Genomic DNA, 21,324 nt, shown 5'->3' on the forward strand with positions numbered 1-21,324 from the left:
AATACTGCAGGCTGAGTAATTTTCTGTACTATTATACCACTGTTATTATGGACAGCACACGGTGATAACATTAAATTTGTTACCCTATGATTTCTTCTTCCAAGGGCCACACAATCATTGCAAAAACACAGCTGAACACAACTTAAAAGTCAATCAACATAAAATTAAACCCATAAGATTGTTTTTTTAAAAAATTAAGTAAAGGCTTAGGTTTGAGGTAACTGTGATGGCCATTTTCAGTATTTTCTGACATTCAATGGGCCAAACAATGAATTGATTAATCAAGCCATATTTCAAAGTTAAAAATGATTTACTGTTTACCCATCAGCAACCTGTACTAAATGCTCTGACTATGCTTTAAAGTTCTCTGGGTAATTATGAAATATATCATTAGCAAAATTAAAGGTATTTTAGATTTATATTATAGATTATAATAATTAAAGAGGAAGCTTCCTGACTTTATAGCAGTTTGGTCTCCCTAGTGTTTTGGCCACCCAGTGTTTTATAAGCACCAACAGTGGAAGCTGATGTTAGGATATTTTGCTGGCATTGCACCTAATGTTAAGTATGGCACCAGTCCATCAGACTGTCATCTTTTAGCACCTGGAGTTGTGAAAGCTTCCTTTGCACAGGATTGTAAACAGGTATAATCATGAGTCATGACAGGGAAGAACTTATCCTGCTTGTCATTAGCTTCCCCTCATGCCAGCAGCTGACTGATTTGCTCTGTCTGGATTTGTGTAGCCTACTGTATGCCTATGGTTACATCTGTAGCATAGGGACACTGCCACTACCCAGCCTGTCCGCACATGAGTCCATGGCCATGTAAAGTGACCCTGACCCCACCTTCCTACCATGTACACGCTCATCTGGCACACAAGTCCCTGTGAAACATACAATGACACACATTTTTCCCCTCCCGTAAGCGTTGCCCCCCACTCGCCCACACACACATCTTTTTCCTTTTCCCCTAAGACAATTGTGTTGCTCACTCTCTATTGTGGAAGCCTGTCATTTCCACATGTGTGTTGGCCATAAAACAGCATAGGGCCGACTAAAAGCATCCCTTTCCTGACTAGCAGGGTCACAATTTGTCTCATGTAAACACAGGACACACCTCATCCCAGCAGTTTTCACATATCCTCCTGACCCCCTTACCTCCCAATGTGCTCTTCTTTCCATTGATACAATGACTGAACGCTTGTAAAGCTGCTTCTCTTTCTTTGATATCTTCATGCAGGAGGAGTAAAAGAGGACAGCATAACCCTCGTTGTGATTTAATTTATACTTACTGTGAACTTTTAAGGGAGGTTTTCGCACTGAGAAAGTCTTAGAAAAGCAAAGCTCACTGACGCTGGTGTCTTTTGTGAGTCCCAACGTGCCTCGCGCTGGGTTTCCCTAGCATTGTCATGACAACAGTGTGTACGCACCGACACTGGCCTTTAGAAAACAATGCACCTACCAAAAGTTGACTTAAGTTAGCTATCAAGCTAATTTCGGTCGTTTCTGAAAAGTTTGTGCGACAAACACACTAAACAAAAGTCGCGACTGAAATTCGCTCCAGCAACGGGCAAGTGCACAAGTGTCCAATGGAGACAAAAAGAAGTGTACAAAGATGCATTCATTGTCATACCTTCTTAACGAAGAAATCTTCGTTCCCTTCACAAGTATTCCTGGGACGCGTCGAGTGAACTTCCGTTAACATTTAACTTTAGTCGTTCTGCTCAAAAGATTAAGCTTGTTACACTGGTACAAACATTTTCTACGCTTCGTTTATCCTAAACGCTGCGAGCACTAGCACAACATGTGAGAATCAGCTTCCAAGCGGTAACTTTCTCCGCCCAGACTCATTCTCAGCTCCTGCCTGCGTCTATCTTGATAGGATACTTTGCTCCGCCTCACTCAGTCCTGCAGATAAATGACTATAATCCAAGAGATTTATAGTTTGTGTCTTCTAACATGGCAGACTGTGTTTTTTTTTCCCTCAAGGATTTAAACATTGAGTTCTAGTGCTAAATTCAGCTTTGACCCGAGAGGTAAAAACACAGTCCAGGTCAATTCTGATGATTGATTGCACACAGCGCAATTATCCTAATAAGACATTAATGGGTTTTAGACCTTGTCCTGCTATCTGATTACTGAAGTATACGGACCCGGTTCATATTGGCCTAATCCTTTGAATTTCCCAGGTTCAAACAACCCGGGTGACACCGGCATTAACGGAGATAATCCAGACTCACTGAATGTTTCACATGTTGCTCTTTATCCTAATTAAATTTAAATTTTACTCATGGTTTTAAAGTAAAAGCACAGGACTGAACGTGGTAAACAAAATAAAACGGGGTGAAATTCTATTTTCTGTAGAATATTCTGTAGACAGCTTTCTTGTAGGTCTATTGTTAGAGAAGTCAGGAAATATGAAACTCGAAATAAAGTTAATAAAGTAATGTTTCTGAGTGAATTGTAATTAAGCCAAGTCATGGTTTAAAGCTTAGTGAAAAGTTAGGTTCAAATGACCAAATTATTAAGGTTGACTGGAAATAATAACACTGTAGCTATAACATTATTAAGAACAATAAATCACAGTAAACTTGCTGTTTGGTACAAAACCAGAGTTCCCTCAGAATTACAGTCATATTTTACCTTTTGACATCCATAATCATGATGTCAGGAAATAACCATTCATTTAAGCTGCATCTGATATGACTTGTATCCATGTGTGGTGATGTGGAACACATTGCCCTGCAACTATGGTTGCTAGAATGCAGAAGTAAAAGAGCTCAGTATCATGGAACTTTATTTTCCCCAAAAGTCACCCTGCAAAAACTTAAAAGCAGACAGACAGACAATCAGTAAATCATCAGAGGATCATAATGTCTACTCAGAGCAGATCTGTAATGATAAAGCTGAGGGCCAGCAAAAGTAAATAGTGGTAGTAGCGGCGGCCTTAGTACCTCACGATTAGTGGTTTAGTGGCCATAGCAGTGATATACTGCAATATGTCAAACTTAATTTTCCTGTAGGACCAGTACATTTTAGGCTGCAGTTCAAGTGCTTTGAAGCAATCACACAAAAGACAATAAATCAAAGTAAAATATCCCCAAGTACTACTTTCAGCAATAGTAGCACTTGTGGTGAAAATGGCAGTTGCAACAGCAATAATAGCAGTATGATATCATATGATATCATATGATAACAGCAGCAATACAAGTCATACTTTTACACACATTTTATATGTAGTTGAAAGACTAATTTGTGGAGCCCAATATGCTCCTTTTTGGTGGTTGTCAGAAGTTTTATTTGCATAATTTCTCTTTGCATATTATCCCTGTGACCAAAGTGATAAGGCACTTGCCTCCTACATTAAACCAATATGAGTTTATCAATATCAGTCTTCAGTCTAACACCAGTGTGGCTGATGCATACCAAGGGCTGATGTATATAGCAAACATCCACTGATATCACCATTGTTGGCTGCTTCAGCGTTTTCAAAAACATATTTAATGAGGCTTGCAGAGGACATGAATATTTTCTGAGATGTGAAATGATCTGTTTTTTGCGTTTATTCCCAGCCCCACACAGTGCTGAATCCAAAGGTTCAATTTCAATGTTTAGATTTTATTGCCACTAGATGACACCAGACTGCCATTATCTGACACTAGCCCGAAGGTAGAATGGGGATACTCTGCGTTTTGAATTTCAGGATTTAAATCCAGGTAATAAAAAAAGGTATTTGCTCAATGTATACTAACATAAAGAAAGAGAAAAAAATAAATATGATTATATTTTGGTAAGGTATAGAATATATGTTTTTGTCCATATATGTTTGTCAGTGGTGACGACATTCGTACCCAGACATCCTAGTTGAAAATGTCCATGTTGAGCATGGGAAGTGTAGTTTTTTACCCTTACATTCTGAAACGGATTCTGCGTACGTTTACTTACGTTGGCAGGCAGAAGACAACGACGTCATACGTATTTGACGTACGTCCGCTCTTTATTTGCTCCTTGGAGATTCCCCTTCCTTCCTGGGCTGTTTGAGGTAAACCTACACGGTCGCATCAGTCTCGTTAATACCTGGCGGAGTGAAAACAAACCGCACATATACATGTTTGTCACAAATGTGTGAACCATGGGGCGGCAGCGGAGAACGCGAAGCTAAAGCCTGGAAAGACTACGGTGGCTGAAGTCCAACCCCGGGAAGAACTTATCGTCTCGATGGCTGTGAAAAGTTAACGCACAGACGACTGAAAAACAGGAATAATTCCCCTTTCAGCCGACTTGAGGTAAGAGTAATGATGGACGAGGGGGCTTTACGAAGCACACAGCTGTCGGGCAGCGTCGATAATGTCGACCGAATGAGTAAATAAGAGTGTCTTTGTTTACAAGGACCCCGGCGTCTTCGGCTCCCGCTGTCTCAATGGGATTGTTAAGAGTTTTCATCCGGCCACACTACAGTAAATGACTAATGTTAGTGTTAGTGACAGGGCTCACGGGCTTACAGTTTGTCCACAAATAGATTGATTATGTGACAGTGTTTCGTGTATGTAACGGTGGTTACACAAATCGGCCGTGGAGTTGACTTTATACCCACTTTATGTGCCTCACTGCACAGAGCAGGGTGATACAGTGACAACACGGGCATTTTCCTCTGTTTGTCTGTTCAGAGTAGGTCAGAGGGCAAAGTCGGGTCTATACACTTGCGCCTAGAGGTACTACAGAATCACACTGATTTGCTCATTGACGGTTAAGCAGGATGGGTGATATGTCCCCTGAGGCCTGAATTCAGCTCATCCTGAAGCTGAAGGTTTGGCTATAGAGTCACCATCAAAAAGATAAAATAAAATAAAATCTAACTAATGTGTTTACCTGAGGCTGTTTGGTTGAGAGTGAACTTGTAGAGGGTAGTCTAATCATTTGTGTTCTGCTTTGAGGATGTCCACTGAAGAGGAAAAAAAAGAGCCAGTGACAGTCAGGACATTTTGGGTGGTGTAGAAATGACAACTTACAATGTACCGTGAAATCAGCTCACATCCTCCCTTTCCCTTCTTCCGCCTCCGTGTCCCTAGGAGAATAGAATAGAAATGAAATTCAATCTCTCCCTCTCCCTCCTTCTCTCTCTCTCTTTTTCTTCTCTGGCACTGACTGTGTCAGCTGCCGTGTCCCAGGGTGCTGACTTGGGTAGGGACAGGTGGCACTTGAACAGGTGCACCTTTAACAAAGAGCTGCAGTCTTTCTCGTTTATGTTCACTTTTTAGTTTGTTTGTTCTTATTTTATTTTTTGGTTACGCATCAGTGTTTTTTGCTTTCTCATAGCTACTATCTGTGAGTTGTAATCAGCAATTCAGCTATATTTACATTTATGTCCTGCTTTGTAGTTGTCTTAGGAAATCTTATTTGATTTACCTAAACTGAAAACACCCCAGTGTGATTGCACAACCAGCACTGGCTTTGGGTCAATGAATGGCATTTTATTACTAATACAAGGAAGCTGTTAGTGTCTAGCCTTCGGTGTGCAGACATTCTTGACAGCTCTGCCATGCATTCTGGCACTGGGGTTGTACTTACTGTACGTCTACAAAAGCAACCAAAGTACATGTTGTAGGCTGCGCTGTTCTCTGGAATTGAAGTGGAAGTCAAGACAAACCAGTTTCCGTCTCTACGTTGCGAGCATGAAAAACACACCCTTGTTAAACAGAGTTCCACACAACTGACTGGCCAGTCAGTTAACCCAGTGCTTCCTATGCAGCAAATGATTCAGACAAAAAAAAATATGTGGTATGAATCTCAGGCTTGTGCTGAATGCATTGTTTTATTGGTGAGGACTATGAATACAGAGACAGAATAAGAGATCAGGAATGAGGTCAGAAAAGAGATTCAGAGTGGAACAGAGAGGAGAGGGAAAGTTTGAGGGCTTATCTCAGTAATGTGCAGGGACAGTTGAGCAATGATGAGTGTTGCAGTCACCACTGTCTTGTCCTTAACCCTTCACTACCTCCTCTGGCAGTGCCCTCATTATTGCTTAGTCTTCTTTCTAAGGGAACCAACAGAAAAAAAAACATATGGAAATTTCAGCTGTTACACACCTTTGTAAGTGTGACATGTAAATTAAAGACTCGGAATGAACATGCCCCATCCCGCCCGGCCTGTTTGCGATATCCATCAGTAGTCATCACTCTGGGATGAATACCATTCACATTAATGAGTGAGACCTTTACGGCTCGGGCTCTATTGAGGTTTATTTAAATCTCTTGAACGCAGCCTTCCAGCTTTTCTCTGCTCGCCAGACCAGTGCGCCTGCGCTCTGCTGACACTCCAGTAATCCGCTGTTAGGAGGAGATTGCATCCCCGTCCACTGCGCTCAGGCTATCAGCGAGGGAGAATTAAAGCCCGTGGAAGAACATATAACGGGGGAAAAATGGGAGAATAAGGACGTATAATGGGTGGATAACGCACCTAAACGGAACCGTTGAATACAGGCGTTCTGGGATGGAGCAGTTCAACATTGTGAGCGGTCTCACATCCAAGGCGACAACGGGACTGGAGCGAGGATGTCCCTAATGTAAGACAAACAAGGCTCAGCATCTAACAGTCCAAACGCTGGAAATATGAGATGAACCCGGCGGAGGATGGTGAAATTTTGCGATTGAATGCTCCTTCCTGGACGAGACCTCCTCGGCTTATTTCCACGTTTCCCTGGCCTCTGTACCGCTGTGTGGACACAGACCACATTTTCTTATTCAAGTAATGCTTTGCAGTGCTGTTAATAGGCTAAACCGAAAGCCCATATATACGTTCATTATCAGCGGTCAATTACTGTATAACATTCACCGAACCTGGGGAGCTGTAGTATAGATTTAAACCCATGTGATCCCTGCGTTGGTGCCGTGATAATCAGCTAATACAAGATAAATCAAAGCTAAAGCAAAGCACGGAATATATCTGTCCTAAGACTTTAGCCTCAAAGCTTTACAAGCTATCGATACTAGTCAAAATGCAAATGTGGTTGCTCCTCCTTGACAGATCCGCAGGAATGATACTTGTTTCCCCTCAGCTGCTCCGCCTGTAGAGACTTGCTATGACAGGCTGGCGAGTCCACATAAATCCAAGAGCAAGTTGATGAACTAGACTGGGCGGCCTCGGCGGTGGGATCAGACAGAAATTAAGCTGTGTCTCTCGGACAGCGGAAACTAGGATCATCTCCCGTCCTTGAGTTGGCAGAGCAAAAGCAAACGCAAGAGGAACGGAACATTCCTCTCGGGTATTTAGTCGGATTTTACACAGGACTTGAAGCTGAGCTGTAAACATTTCCACGTTTAAGAGAGCAACTCCTTTCATCAATTACACATAAACACCTCCCTGCATCCGGGTTTTCTCTTCAGATTAAATGCTGAAGTTCATGTGAGTTCTTCTGTTGTTTTTATGTTGAAATCCAAAATTCTGCAAATACCAGAAGTGACCTCATCATTGTAAAAAATAGCCCTTTCCAGCATGAGGGTTTTATCCACCAGGAAGAAATGCAGCTGGGGTGTTTTACTTATAAACCTCCACAGCAGCTGTTAGTCAGACTGGATGTCTGAAAGATGAGACTTGGATGTTAGCATACTTGTAGGTTTGCCAACACCCCTCTGAAGAAATGCAATGCATTGATTTTCTCCATTGCCCACACCGTAAATAACTCTGCGAATATATTTTGAATGACTTTTTTTCCAGCAAGTTCCATGCCACTATTGATCAGCACCAGCTGTCTTTATGGACCTTGATGTTACTGTGATATCCCGGATGCGCCCCCCCCCCCCCCAACACACACACACTCACCCCTACTTGAACATTACGTTTCCCGCAGGTGTGTTGTATGGCTGCTGAGATGCTGAAAGACGGCGAACGACATGTTTACTTCCCTACGCACCTTTTCCTGCTTTTGCCGAGCTTGTGAGCACGTGCGAAGGAAAGTGGAACCAGGCATGAGACTGCACAGGCTGGGGAGATGTGTCAGAAGGAACACAGGAATTATGAGTGGCAATATGGGAGATGTGGTGCAAAGTGCTTCAGGCTTAAAGTCTACAAGAGACAGAATTACAAGCCTTTGCTGTGAGAAAATTGTATTTTCTCCTCTCTGAGACCAACTGCTGAATTGGAATCAGCACCCCACACATCAAATTATTATTTGAATTGAGAACTTCTTCCCCCTGTGCGCTGTAGGAAACCCACCCTGATCTGCATACTTGGCCACCTGCAAGTTGCACTCATTTTATGAGAACCCTTATCTTTGCTTCCCTCTTTCTGTGGTTTTTTATTTGTTTTTGCTCTGACGCCCTCAGAGTTCTTTTGCGGGAGGAAAGTCTTCCTATTTGAAGCAGAAATGTGTCAACAGGAAGTTTACAGCAAATAAAAACCCATGATAAGGCTTGCTGATGTAGTCCAAACAACCCCTGTAGTATCTACCCAATCAGTGTGTCTCACTGAATACAGCTGTGGATCCCTTGGCAACTTTTGTGCTCTCGCGACAAACAAAACAAACAGATCTCTCTATTCAGAGTGCATCCAGAGACTAATTTCCTATCGCTGTGGCGATGGGGAGCTCAGCCTCGTCTCTCACTGCAGAGACAGAGTCGGACCATGGCTTTCGCAGCACCCCTTACCCGTCATCACCCCCTGTGGGCTGGCTCAGGAACAGCCACAGCAGCCCGGTGTGGGGCACCACCTTCATCACACGTCAGCAGCAGCACCCACTTCCTCACCGAGAGCGCAGGTAAGAGCCAGCGCTGCCTAACCAGCAGGTTGCCAACACATCTATCGCGCGGGGAGAAATGAGCAGCAGGCTTGTATTACAGAGGACTGCTGTCATTTAAAGTGTAAGAGTACAAGCTGGCATTATTTCCAGGCTCTCGTACTGAAGTTGTCTTTGGCTTCAATATTTGGGTGATGTGCACTTTGTGTTGTTAAATGACACCACTCATCATTGTTGTTTATATTAGAAACTTACTACTTTCTGTTTCACAGACTTTTAGAAACACTTATCGAGGATTCAGTAACCTCACAGCTATGGATCCAATCCACTGTTTCATCAGAGCTTATCTAATCAAAGCCTACATTTTGATGTTTTTCTATGATGCACCCAAAATCTCGCTAAGCCGGATTTGTAAACCAAAATCCCACCCTATTGGTTCTTCTGCACACAGCTGCACAGTATGTGCCACAATTTAGTCAGTGCTGAGTGGATTGCCTGGACAGATAGATTGACCTGACCTCTTTGAGCCCAATGAAAAGCAGCCTATCAGGCTTGAACGCAAGCTTTGATTCAGTTGTTATGATTCTGAAAAATATTGAAAACAGAATGGAAACTTTCTCTTAGAGTGCATGTTGGTAAGTGTGGCTGCACTGTGGTGTTATCCACCCACAGAAAACTGTGAATAGAGCCTCCTTAGTTTGATTGTCTGAAATTGTTGAGGGTTTTCAGACTGTAACACCTATTAAGAGTTTCTCCAAGACCAAACTTCTTTTCGAGATAGCTGCAGCTGTGTAATTTAGCAGGGCAAACTATTTGCGGAAGAGATGTGCTATTCATATATACTGTGTTGTTGAGTATTGACTGCATGAAAAAGATATATTCTGTTACAATATCTACAAGAAAGACTGCACTGCAATAATCCATTGTTCCAGTCATTGCCTTCTGAATCACTGTCCACGCAGTGGAAGGCCTATCAGCAGTATGTAAGAAGTTTGAATCATCCAGCAGATTCAACTTTTTTTTTTCTTCCAAAAGATGATCTTCTCACCCACTCTCACAGAAACGTGTTTAGAAGTGCTTCCAGTTTTTCTTCAGCTTTTTTGGGTCATGTCTCCCAGAATGGGAACAGGCAGTTGATATCGACCGCTTGTAGTGTATTGAAGTTGTTGCTGAGTCACTCAGGGCATCATGGTCCGGTTGTTAGTTATTGATTTTCAGAGAGCCCGATCACATTTCCCCACAATGGATGTCATTATTTATTCAACATCAGTCTCCAGTTGGGCTTTCATCTTTCTTGATTCCTGCCCGCTGCTGTCAATGCTTTCCTTTCAGTTGCTCTACATTTAACAGTTAAGACTGTCATGGTTTCCACTGCTTACTCTTCCAAGAGTTTTAAAAAATAGACAGGGCTGGTTTTAGCTCCTGCTTGAACACGGCTCCATCAACCATAGCTCAATGCATGAATGAAACTCGACTGTAGCTCGCACCGTCAGTGTAGTTTTGCATCATACAGTCAACTTGTTTTTTTATTCAGCAGACTCTTCCTCTGCATTCATGCATCTCTGTCGCAACAAGCCACTGCCTCCATCACCAATCACTAAACCCTCAGCCAGCTGAGCACATAAACACATGCAGACATGCACAAATGCACACTGTTCATTTCTGTCTACTGCTGCAAGGCAAAGAGGACACACACACACACAAATTCTGACAATAGATGTTTTAGAAAGACTGTGCAACAGCACTTGGAACATGCCCTCTTATCAACCCCCCACTCCCGCTCTCTCTCTCTCTCATACATACACTCACTCACAGTCTTATGCACATAGACACACTGCTGTGTGAGCTTAACAACGTTAGGCAAGCTTTGCTGAGCTGTGACAGAGCATGAAATATAGAAACAACAGAACACTATGAGCCCAGCTTAACTTCAGCTACTCTCATACAGTTTACTCTCTAATATATTGTCCTATAAAACATTTTCTTCCCCTTGTTTTTCTTAGCTCGGAGACCACATGAGCACTCTTGTCCATGGGAACTTTCAATTTGTTTTCATCCAGCACTGACCTGTTGACTTTGGGAAGTGTTCACTGAATGAGTACCTAAACTGTGAAGGTTCACTCAAGATTAAAAACCCACTCAGGAGATAAAGATCTGAAGCAGAGGAGTGGCTGTGTGAGCTGCAGTGTTTCCAAATGTTGGAATCTCAGTGTTTTCTCAGGTTTAATTAATAGCAGCAAAACACAGGTTTATCCCAATGCTATAATTATTAATGAGCTCTGTTTTATCCCAGCCTCATACTGCCAGTGTGTTATGCTACACACGGCCTTGGGAGTCCTGAGCCATTAAAGTCAGTGTCTTCCCAGTGTCTCTACTGTCCCAGCATGATGGATGATGGCGTTTATTCCTTCTCCCTTCCACAGGCTCTCCCTTTAATTGGATTAGAAATGGCCCACTTGGATTCGACCAGCGTGGTCACTGGCCGTGTTTATGTCTGAATTATTTCAGCGCGTCCTCCCTCGCTGTTGCCTGTCTGATGAAGACAGGGCCGCGTCAGGACAGTCTCAGAGCCTCCAGAATAGATTTGGCATGGAGGCTTTGTCTCACGGTGTGGCTTTCTTTGGAAAACAGAGGATTGATGCGGCAAAGAGAGAGAGAGAGAGAAAAAAAAATGCCTATTGGCACTGCAGCTGACATGATTCCAGATTCCCCCACTCTTGTTGCCATGGAAATGTGTAGCATATGTTCAGTAACCTAATTTCACTGGGTCCTAGATAAGGCTACACATGGTAACCTGGCAGTCTCACTCAGAGAAAGAAGCCTGTGCTGGCAAGTTGCATCTTTGGAAGAATACCATATAACCTGCTAATCAGTGTTTAGTGAGGTCAGATTGAAGCCAATGAGCTAGAGCAACATCGTGGCAAGAGTTGTTTTTACTGTTTTGCCTTTAAGGGTTAAATTTGTGTATTCGTAACAGCAAGTAAAAACTCTATTTTATGCTGCCTGTTTGAGAACATCCCCTCTGGCTGCTGTGTCAGCACTGCTCCTTCCCTTTAGGTTTGGGTGCCTGCAGGAACTTGAGATTAGCACAGTAGCAGCAGCAGTGTTGTGACACCCCCCACCCCCCCACACCCCCGCCACTTGCCACCTTTTCCCCCTTCTTCCTCTTTGGTTGTGGAGCTTCCTGCTCTGCTTTTTTTTTTTTTTTCCCTCCATGCCACTGATGTCTGCTGAAACCCAGTCAGACAGTTTCCTCTGTTTAAAGATTCAAATGTCTGAAGCTGTCTCCACTGCTGACAGATTCACTCGTCAAAAATGAGCACTGGTCGTGAAATATTCACAGAGGGCATAGCCAGAGGTCAGAAGCTACCGGTATATTCTCTGTTTCATTTTCCCTCTCTTGACCAGTGTTTGCATTCTTAGTATCTTCAGTCTCTTTATCTGGAGAAACGATTGTTGGTTCTCATCTCATTTTAATAACCGTTCTGGGTTATGAGGCCTTGATCATGAGGTGTTTGATGTCATCTGGGTCAGACTTACATAAAAAACAGCAACCAGACTCAGATATTCTTATGCATGGTGTTATCCCAATACAAAAACATTTACACAACACCACTCTTGTTTCTACAGCATCACACCCTTCTTGTAAAGTTGATGAGAATATTTATTCTGTTTCAGAAATTGCTCTTAGTGTACAGCCTCAGCAGTGGAGGAGTGCCTTGGCCTAAGGGAACTTTTGCAAAGGAGCTTTTGTCTAATTTGCTCTGGCTCTGGTTAAGTAGCCTTTGTTTCAACATCGGCACCAAAAACATTTTAGAAGCCTATTCTGTCTTCCTGTTCCGTCTTGAAAAGTCTCTCGACTCATTAAAAAGCGTCCTGCTCAATGTCACTTCATCACAACTTCCCCAATTATCTTGTTCTATGGTTCCCCTGTGACTAAGGCTTCATTGTCACCAATCTTTTGCGTCACGTCACCGAGTCTCAGGGTGTCAGAGTAGAAACTCTTTATCAGCTGCTAAAGTTTGAGCTCCTGATACCCGTCAGGGTTGATTAATGAGTCATATTCGTGCCACAACATATTAGCTGGCAGGTAAAAAGGAACCTCTTCCAGATAATCTGACCCTGACTCACCAGTTCCTCTGAAAGATGGGGAGGAACATTTTGCTAGGGGAAAATTACTTTTAAGTGGTTGATCCAGCAAGGTTAAGAAAAATCCCATAATGAAGTGATAAATAAAACTTTTTGCCAGTAAAACTGCTGCAGACAGACCACATTCATTACTAAAGGGACAGAATACATTCTCAGTGGGTTTTCTCTAGTGTGGTAAAGAATGTGTGAAAGTGCTGATCTAATCCCCGTCTCTGAGCTTTCTGGGTGTGTTCAGATGCAGCAGAATGTTACAACATTCATTATCCTTTTTGTTATAGCTTGTCTGATCCGAGGGCATGCTGGCCTCTGATAAGTTTCATTTTTAATAACAAGCTCTGCTCTGTTAAACAAGAATCACCACTCACTTGGTATCATCATTATGTTTGCCAGTGATGTTTGCATGAAAGAAGTAAAAATAAAAAACCTGTGTAATGCCCTTGCAGCTGGTTATGAAAATCACTTCTAGGGTTGCAGCTATTAAACAGGTTCATTGTCCATTGCACAACGGCCTTGACATTTTTCTAACATAAACATTTTATTAGCTCCAGTATCTACTTCTACAGTTCTCTCTCCTGTGTTCACACAAAACTGTGCCTGTAAATATTTATCACAAGGTTGACTCACTTTATTTGAGCGTGTTTGTGTGTGAGTGGAGTGGGGTTGTGGGTGGAAGGGTGGGGGAAGCTACATCTGGAGTCTGTCTCGCAAAGCGGGTTCAGCACAGTCAGGCTACCTAGAGTTATCCAGCCTCACACGGTCTATTAGTAATCCCAGATTCAAATGAACCAGACGAATGTTCACACCTGGGGCGTAATAAGTTTTGGCATTGTAAAAAGTTGAAGTCAAACAACAGCTGACACACTGTTGTTTGATACACTATAATTCAAGACTGAAATCTTAAGAGGAAACAATAGAAGTAGAATAAATAATTTAAAAAGATAAAAGTATAGGCCTTAATACCTTATGTAAACATTAATCACCTAATACATACAATTCAGTGCATTAAAAAATATTGTGAAGATCAAGGCTAGCAAGGATTACTGAATGAAAGTATGTATTTTGCAGCTTTTAGCAAGAAGGCAAGGCAGTATGGCTCTGATTATTTACAGTATTGATTAATCTATTGATAATTCATTAGACTTAATTGACCCCATGTGAGTGTCTTGAAATTGCTTCAAGGAAACCCCAAATGATCAATTACTAATGATCTGAAAGCTTAAGTTTGTGAGGCTGTGGCCTATTTGACGTATTTTCAAATTAAAAGGGATGATTGTTGATTGTAAGAAAATGTGAGTATTTAATTGAGTAGCCAGTCATTACAGCACTGATTTGTTGCATTTTTAAAAACACGATAGGAATTGTTTAAGGGTTGGAATCTAATTTTTCTCATTTGTAATAGAGATGTGTTTTGCTATTGGTCAAATTTATTAGAAAGTACATTTTCTCTGCTCTCAGCAGGTTGTGCAAAAGTCTAAGTGGCTACAGGCCCTGTCAAAGATACATGTAAAGTCTACTTACAAGCTTGACCCAGCACTGTATGGATTGCTCTGGCTCTTTATGGATTGGCTACATAATTGATTACGAGCACCGCCCATACGGGCAAGTTCACTTCACCACATCCAGCAACTGTTGAGCCAGTTGACTAAGTTCAGTTTACCATGAAAATACTTTTAATCATACAGCGATACACTTTGTGGTTGCCTTGGGGTTTAGCTCATGGTTGATTTGTCTTGGCATGTACTGGCTTTCAATATAAGCTACACATTCCAAGTGTAGCTGGTACCAGCACCTACTTACAGTTGGGATCCTGTTTATTATCTGCCAAGTCTCATACCAGGAAGCTGACTCGACATGTTGATCATTTGTAATTTAGTTGTTATTAATCCATCTGATGGGTAATGAGAGTGTAGATTAAAAACCATGATGGCATTCTGTGTGGTTACCAGTGTTTACAGTCAAAGCTCTGACAGACCTTGTGTTTTGCAAAAAAAAAAAGTGTCATGGAAACCCTGTGTGACACTTGCTGTAAGCTGACTGGCAAGCCATCTGTTATATTACGTCTCTGAAGTACTGACTGACTCCTTTTTTGCTTTACCTTAGTCTAATGCCAGGATTAATTCATTAGACATTCACCTAAGTGTTTGAATTGTTGAATAGTTTAACAGTTTTGTCTTAATAGATGAATGTGCTTGTAGAAGTGGTTTAGTGGTTTTATTGCTGTGTCTAATCACCAAGGAAACGGACTGTCCATGATGATAGCATCCAGTTTCCTGGTGATGCTTGTTTTTGTGTTGAATGAATAAAACCAGGACTCTCTAACTCTCTGCCCCCAACGGCCAAGGAGGGTATCACACCTTCCCTTCAGGCCCTGGGCTCAGGGCCATCCTTGGAAAGGCAGTGCTAATGACTGTCGCACAAAGGCCAAATGTCTCTTAGTGAGAAGCTGGCGAGATTGGGCTCATTTGATCTAGCAACAGAGTTCAGTATGCCGAGTGAATCCAAGCAGCCATCCGTAGGTGGCCTACGCACTGCTTTTGTGGGTTTACCCTAGCCTTAGCATTTCTTACAGCCTTACTGACTCATCCTACGTCCAGGATTGTCTACGTTCTTCACCTTTTTACTCTGTTGCTCTCAGCTGATACTTGCAGACGTCTCAGTTGTGGCAGTTAATTTAACTTCTTGGGCTTACCAAGATTTCGCCGGTTCACTCGTTTTCACTGAGCGTTTTAGAGCTCACACTCATTGTAATAGTCTGCTGAAGTACTCTATGATTGTCTTACACCCAGTGAAGCATTGAAAAATTGGTTGGCCAGGGGTCATTGATGCCCTTACTTAAGTGAATTTAGACTGGGAGCAGGTACTTTATGGGCAGCAGGCTGCATTGAGGACCTCATTGCAAAAAGATGGGTTTTCTAGAGGTGAGGTCTCTCTCTCTTGCACTCTCTCTCTCTCTCTCTCCCCACTGTAAGCTATTGGCTTCTCGCCCAGGTCTGCGACACTGAGGAGCTGAGGAGCTGAAGTGGGCACTTTTAGAACAGCTCCACTGAACACAGGGCCAAGGACAAAAGATTTGTGTGTGTGTCTGTGTGTGTGTTTGTGCACACTCCTGTGAATGAGCGGAGCATGTACTGTACATGGAAAGCATCCTTTTAAGTAGGGTGCGGGGATCACAAGCTATAGTGGTTCATCCTCTGCTGCAGGCATGTACTGTTCATATGACAGTGTGCAAGTGTGTGTGTGTGTATGTGTGTACTTGTGATGCATTCACAAAGAATCCTTTAAACTAAGGGCCAGGATTGTGGTTGTAGTTACTCATCATGTTATTTTCATCTGATAGGTACAATACTTACAACAGATAATAATGAGATAATCAAGCTAGATATTAATAATTCCTTGAGAGTTTGATTATTTCGATGAAGAACTCTTACAACGCCTGCTGCAGACAGAAACCTAATGAATTTGCAATCCCTGTGCTCCAGCGAGAACCAAATCAATTGCTTTGACAAAGTCTCTGCGTGGCTGACACCATGACTGTGCTCTCTCGCCAGAGATGAAAGAGGCCTGACAGTTATGAAAATGGCCAGGGGGAAGAAACTGTCATCAAACATGAGGTGTTGACACTCGTTGTCGTTGCTGTTGTCGTCCTCATTGCTGTTTGCGGCCCTCACATAGGCAAGCCTTTGGAGAGCTAAGCGTGGTGTGAACACATGCCATCAATACTAGCATGGGGTTGCCACTTAATTGAACCACATTTAACTAAACTGCTCAGGGGGTGGGGGTATGTGTTGTATTCTGAGGTCACAGCATAGGTTGTTTGAGGATAGTTTGAAATATTTTCAGAGCCTAGTAAAGAATCATTTTAGCCAAATGATTTTGATGCTTTTTCCCCCCTAATTATTACTCGGTGACTGATGCTGCACGTACACCATTTCTGTGTTAATTTTTAAGGTTAAGAACATTAAATATTTCATAGCTACCAGGAGGACATGGCAGATATTCCCGTGGGATGAAAGCAAAACAAAGAGCCAAGTACTGATCTCACAGTGTTTGTGTGTCCTCACAAAGATTGTGTTTTCCTAAGTTTGCTCTTTTTATTATCATTGGAGGGTTGAGTTTCCTCCTCATTCTGGGGGCCCTGGTTTATGTTGGAGTGCTGACTCCAGCTCAGGAGAATGAATGCAGTGCTAATGGCTCCTGACATAAAACACTTCTGCTTCCATACTTTTGCTGCCTTGGGGCCAAGGACACACACAAACTGAGGCACAAATGTGGTTTGACAATAAACCAAGCAACTATGTCGCTGCATCTACAAGTAAATATAGCTACATGCCTACATACACAGCCAGCAGTAAGGACCCACAGCAACAAAGAGACATTAGTATCCCTCTGCTGCTGTCATTTTCCTCCTTACCTCAGGGAGGAGAGCTGACGTGAGGAGAGGAGCTGGGTGCGAGAGGTTTTCTGTAAGAGGTTCCCCTGGGTTTTGAGGATTCGGCTGGTTTGAAAGGGTTTAATGGAGTTGAACTGAGGGCAGTTAGCTGGCCAGGACACATGGCGCTGCAGTGGAGAAGAGCAGGACCCAGGCCGGTCAACCAGCAGTCACCCATACAAGACTCTCAGTGGCGTAAAAGTGTCACATAGATTCTGAGGTTGTTTTTTTTTTTTTCAAGCCCTAATATGAAAACAACAAAAGAATTGTGAAAGTATGTTTTTCATAGAAAAATAAACTAAAGGGGGTACAGACATTTTACTAAATAGTAATAAACCACTGCTTGCCCTTTGTCAAAGCAGCATTGGATGTCAGCATAGTTCCCCAACTAAAATTAAATAGAGGGATAATTGTGACCAGGTCCTCAAAATCTGTGGTCATCTTTGCGCAGCATCCTTGCCACTGGGATTAATGCAAAGGGCATCGTAGTATTCCAGCTCTTAGCACCTTACCCCCCGCTACAGTCCCCACATTACCTTTTCCATGTTGGTGTTCACACATGAGCAGCTTGAGTGACAGTGACATTTTTATGGGCTTGTCCAGACAGCAACCACATCCGTCCCTCGGGGCTGTCCCTCTCCAAACTTCCCACCCCCACCCCCACCCTTGCACTCTGGAGGTATCCAACTGAGCAGCTTCCTCCCAAAACACGCTAATACAGCCACTATCAATAAACCAGATTGACTGAACTGCAGGCACACAGAATGAATAGTACATATAAGTCAATTCAAAACAACAGACTGCTTCAGGTTATTATGTGTAGGAGGTGGAAATCAACTTTAGCAGCCTGACTAGATAGATGGATTGCCCCCCCCCCCCCGAATCAAAACTGATGCATTCTCCTCTCCTCACATTTCCCTCTGCAGTGTTTACACTGCTGAAGTCCTGTCAAAGGTGTTGATAGTAGCTGTTTTTAAATTGCTTTAAATCCAGCCGTATGAATGATTTGCCATTTAAATATGCCAAAGTTGGAAGCACTGCCAGAATTAATAGACCCATCCATTCAAAATTCATTTGGAAATTCATTTGGGCATGGGATTGACATGACCTTAAATTGCCCCTCTCTACCCTGCATTAACATTCACTGAGTAAAAGGGGGGGAGAGGTGCTAATATGAAGTGGAAGAGATCCTGTGTGTTTTTTTCCATTCTAATAAGTGTCAGTCAGGAGCACTCAGGGAACGCTTGCCTTAGTATTCTGCGGCAATAGCAGCCTCCTCACTCCTCTCCTCTCCTCTGGCTCCTCCTCTCTAAGTGCTGTCTTCCTGGCTCTAATCATGTGGCCATTGTGTATGGATTTACTGCCCTTAGTGCCCCCAGGAGGGAGATTTGATTTTTTTCCCCTGCACTGGCTAATCTTTCCCTTTCACACTCTATTTTTCTTTTCTAATTCTGTCCATCTTCCCATCTCATGCAGTCACAGAGACGTTTTTGCTATCTTCTCTTCCTTTAGATACTCACCCCTAGTTGACTGAAAGCATGTATTGGTCCCGAGGCTTCTTCATAATTTCTCATTTCTCACCCTTTCTGACCCCATCTTACTTCTGTCTTTTCCTTTTCTCATACTGGTCCACTGAGACTTCATTCTCAGAGCAGTAGCAGTGGGATATTTGATATGCATATATTATTGCTAAGCAATTCCAGTTATGTGGAAGAATGTATTGCTAACTTATATGCCTGTTGAATTTGTTTTGACTCTGTTTACTGTTTTCCAGCCACTCTCACTCCCCTGGCTCCATGGCAGCAGCAGTGCGAGGCAGTGAGTGGTCATGTGGACGCTGCACCTACTTAAATGTCGGCGCAGCACCTCGCTGTTCCATTTGTGAGGCACCGCGCCAGAAGCCTGACCTTAACCAGATCCTGCGGCTGAGCAGCACTGAGGAGCATCGCTGGGCCTGCCCCCGCTGTACCCTCAACAATCCCCAGGGATCTGGAGCCTGCACTGTCTGTGGTTTCGGACCTTCGCCTGCCACTCACACACCCCCTACCACCACCATAGCTGCCACTGCCAACGGTCTCCCTTCTGCTCCGAACGAACCTGCAACACCCGCTGTCACCCCCACAGTTCTGCTCGAGCCCCACGGACAGCATCCGGCCAAGGAGGAAGTGCTACGACGGTCTGAGAGCAATGGAGAGGTGGGCAGCCTGGAGGGGCAGCACTCGGGCTGGGCTTGCCCTCGCTGCACCCTCCTCAACACACCCGTGGCTCTGTCGTGCTCAGCCTGCGGTGGGCCCAGGAAACTGTCTTTGCCTAAAATCCCCCCAGAGGCTCTTGTGGTGCCTGAGGTGCGCACCCCTGTGCTGGGATTTCCTGCTCACACAGCAGGAGCTGCCCCACTACTTATAGACCTAACAGATGACTCTCCCCCAGCCCCTCCTTCTGATCCTCAAGAACCTCCCCATGTCTCCGCACAGTCCCTCTCCTCCCCGTTTGCCTCTTTCTCCTCCCTCCAGAACAACCCTGTTCCCCGCAGCAGGAGGGAGGTGCCCCCCCCAGGGCGCCCGCCAAACACAGGTACCAACACTCCCAGTCCCACTTCACCTTCAACGGCCAGTGTGCCACCCCAGCCAGGCCCGCAGCGGCCAGCCAAGCCCAAACATGCCCAACCCCAGGAACCTTCGTACCCTAGCAAGCGCCTCAGTATCTTGGAGGAAGAAGACCCTCAGCATCACCCGCTGAACCCCCACCTGCCTGTTGCTTCCTCAGCAGCCTCCACCTGGAAGTGCCCTAGTTGCTCATTGCCCAACCCAGGTAGCTCCTCTAAGTGCGAGGCCTGCCGATCATCGCGGGCTGGCGCTGACCTCATTGATCTTGTGGGCTGCGAGACAGTACGATTTACCCCAGCCAGCCCCTCCAGCCCGGACTTTAGCACCTGGGCCTGCTCCAAGTGCACGCTGCGCAACCCTACTGGGGCCCCCAAGTGCTCAGCCTGTGGTTCTTCCAAACTGCATGGCTTTCAGGAGCAGCAGGTGCCCCTGTCCCGCTGCTGTACACACTGTGGCCTCCCGTCGGGGTCCAGTACCGCATCCTGCTCCTGCACACCTTCCTCCTCTTCATCCTCCTCAGGTCATAAAACACGGAAACAGACCCGGGGCTACCCTCCCTCCTCCTCTGCTATTTCTTCCAATTCCTCCACCTCATCAAGCCTTCAAGAAAAGGCCGGGCAGTGGGGCTGCCCGGCATGTACGCTGCTCAATGACGTCAAGGCCAAGAACTGTGGAGCGTGCCACACACCCCAGCAGTACCTCACCCTTCGCAAAGTGGTGAAGCCTCTGAAGAGGAGAGAGAGCATGCATGTGGAGGCCCGTCGACGAAATGATGAGGGCGAGGCCAAGGAGCTCTGGGAGAACATAGTCAGCTTCTGCAGAGAGGTAAGAGCAAAATGAATTGTAGCTGGGAAACACAAAAAACATCAACACTTTAATGACACTTGGCTCAGAAGTGTTGCATGTCATTAGTAAATTATAAGGGCTTGGGACTATCTGTGGTGAGAGCTGTTGTACCACTTGGATCTCTATCTCTTAATAAGATCTTGCTAATGGTAGGTTTTTCTATTATACTGAATATGTATTATCTTTAAAGTGTGAAAACTAAAGCCTTGTCCCAGTAGCAAGTTTCCATCCATAGGCAACTGATATTGGTTATTTGTTGTCCTGAAACTATGAGTTCTCTGTGTGTCACCGTTGCCTTTTCATTTTGTTGAGTTTTCCCTCACTTGTTTGAGGAGTCAATGTCTGCTTATTTCAAATGCGTCACAGGGCGCACATTGCCTTGCAGAGCACAGTTCCTTCATTGTAATTCCTTTTTTTGTTAAGGATCTGGCATTGTTCCCACTCCCACAATCTCTCTAATTTCAGAGAAATGCTAATAGGCTTTGTCATTGCCTCTGTTTGCACTTGCTTCGTTAGCTGAGTTTTAAACGACCAGCGGGCGAATCTTGGCCACCTAAATGAGC

General features: G+C 44.0%; 2 protein-coding genes across 2 annotated transcripts in view; one reads left to right on the forward strand and one right to left on the reverse strand.

Moving 5' to 3' along the window:
- LOC108886809 (ankyrin repeat and fibronectin type-III domain-containing protein 1) overlaps positions 1-1,891 on the reverse strand; it is a 122,773-nt gene extending 120,882 nt beyond the window's left edge. Inside the window, exon 1 of the mRNA XM_051066380.1 lies at positions 1,634-1,891. Coding sequence (XP_050922337.1) covers positions 1,634-1,705 — 72 coding nt within the window. The 5' untranslated portion in view covers positions 1,706-1,891. The remainder of the gene's footprint in view (positions 1-1,633) is intronic.
- A 3,615-nt stretch (positions 1,892-5,506) lies between these two features.
- The window catches only part of capn15 (calpain 15), a 35,813-nt gene continuing 19,995 nt past the window's right edge, over positions 5,507-21,324 (forward strand). The window contains 2 exon segments of the mRNA XM_018681829.2: positions 5,507-8,752; positions 19,084-20,740. Of these exon segments, the coding sequence (XP_018537345.1) occupies positions 8,574-8,752; positions 19,084-20,740 (1,836 nt within the window). The 5' untranslated portion in view covers positions 5,507-8,573.

Source organism: Lates calcarifer, linkage group LG23 (genome assembly GCF_001640805.2).
Source record: "Lates calcarifer isolate ASB-BC8 linkage group LG23, TLL_Latcal_v3, whole genome shotgun sequence".
Lineage (NCBI taxonomy): Eukaryota > Metazoa > Chordata > Actinopteri > Centropomidae > Lates > Lates calcarifer.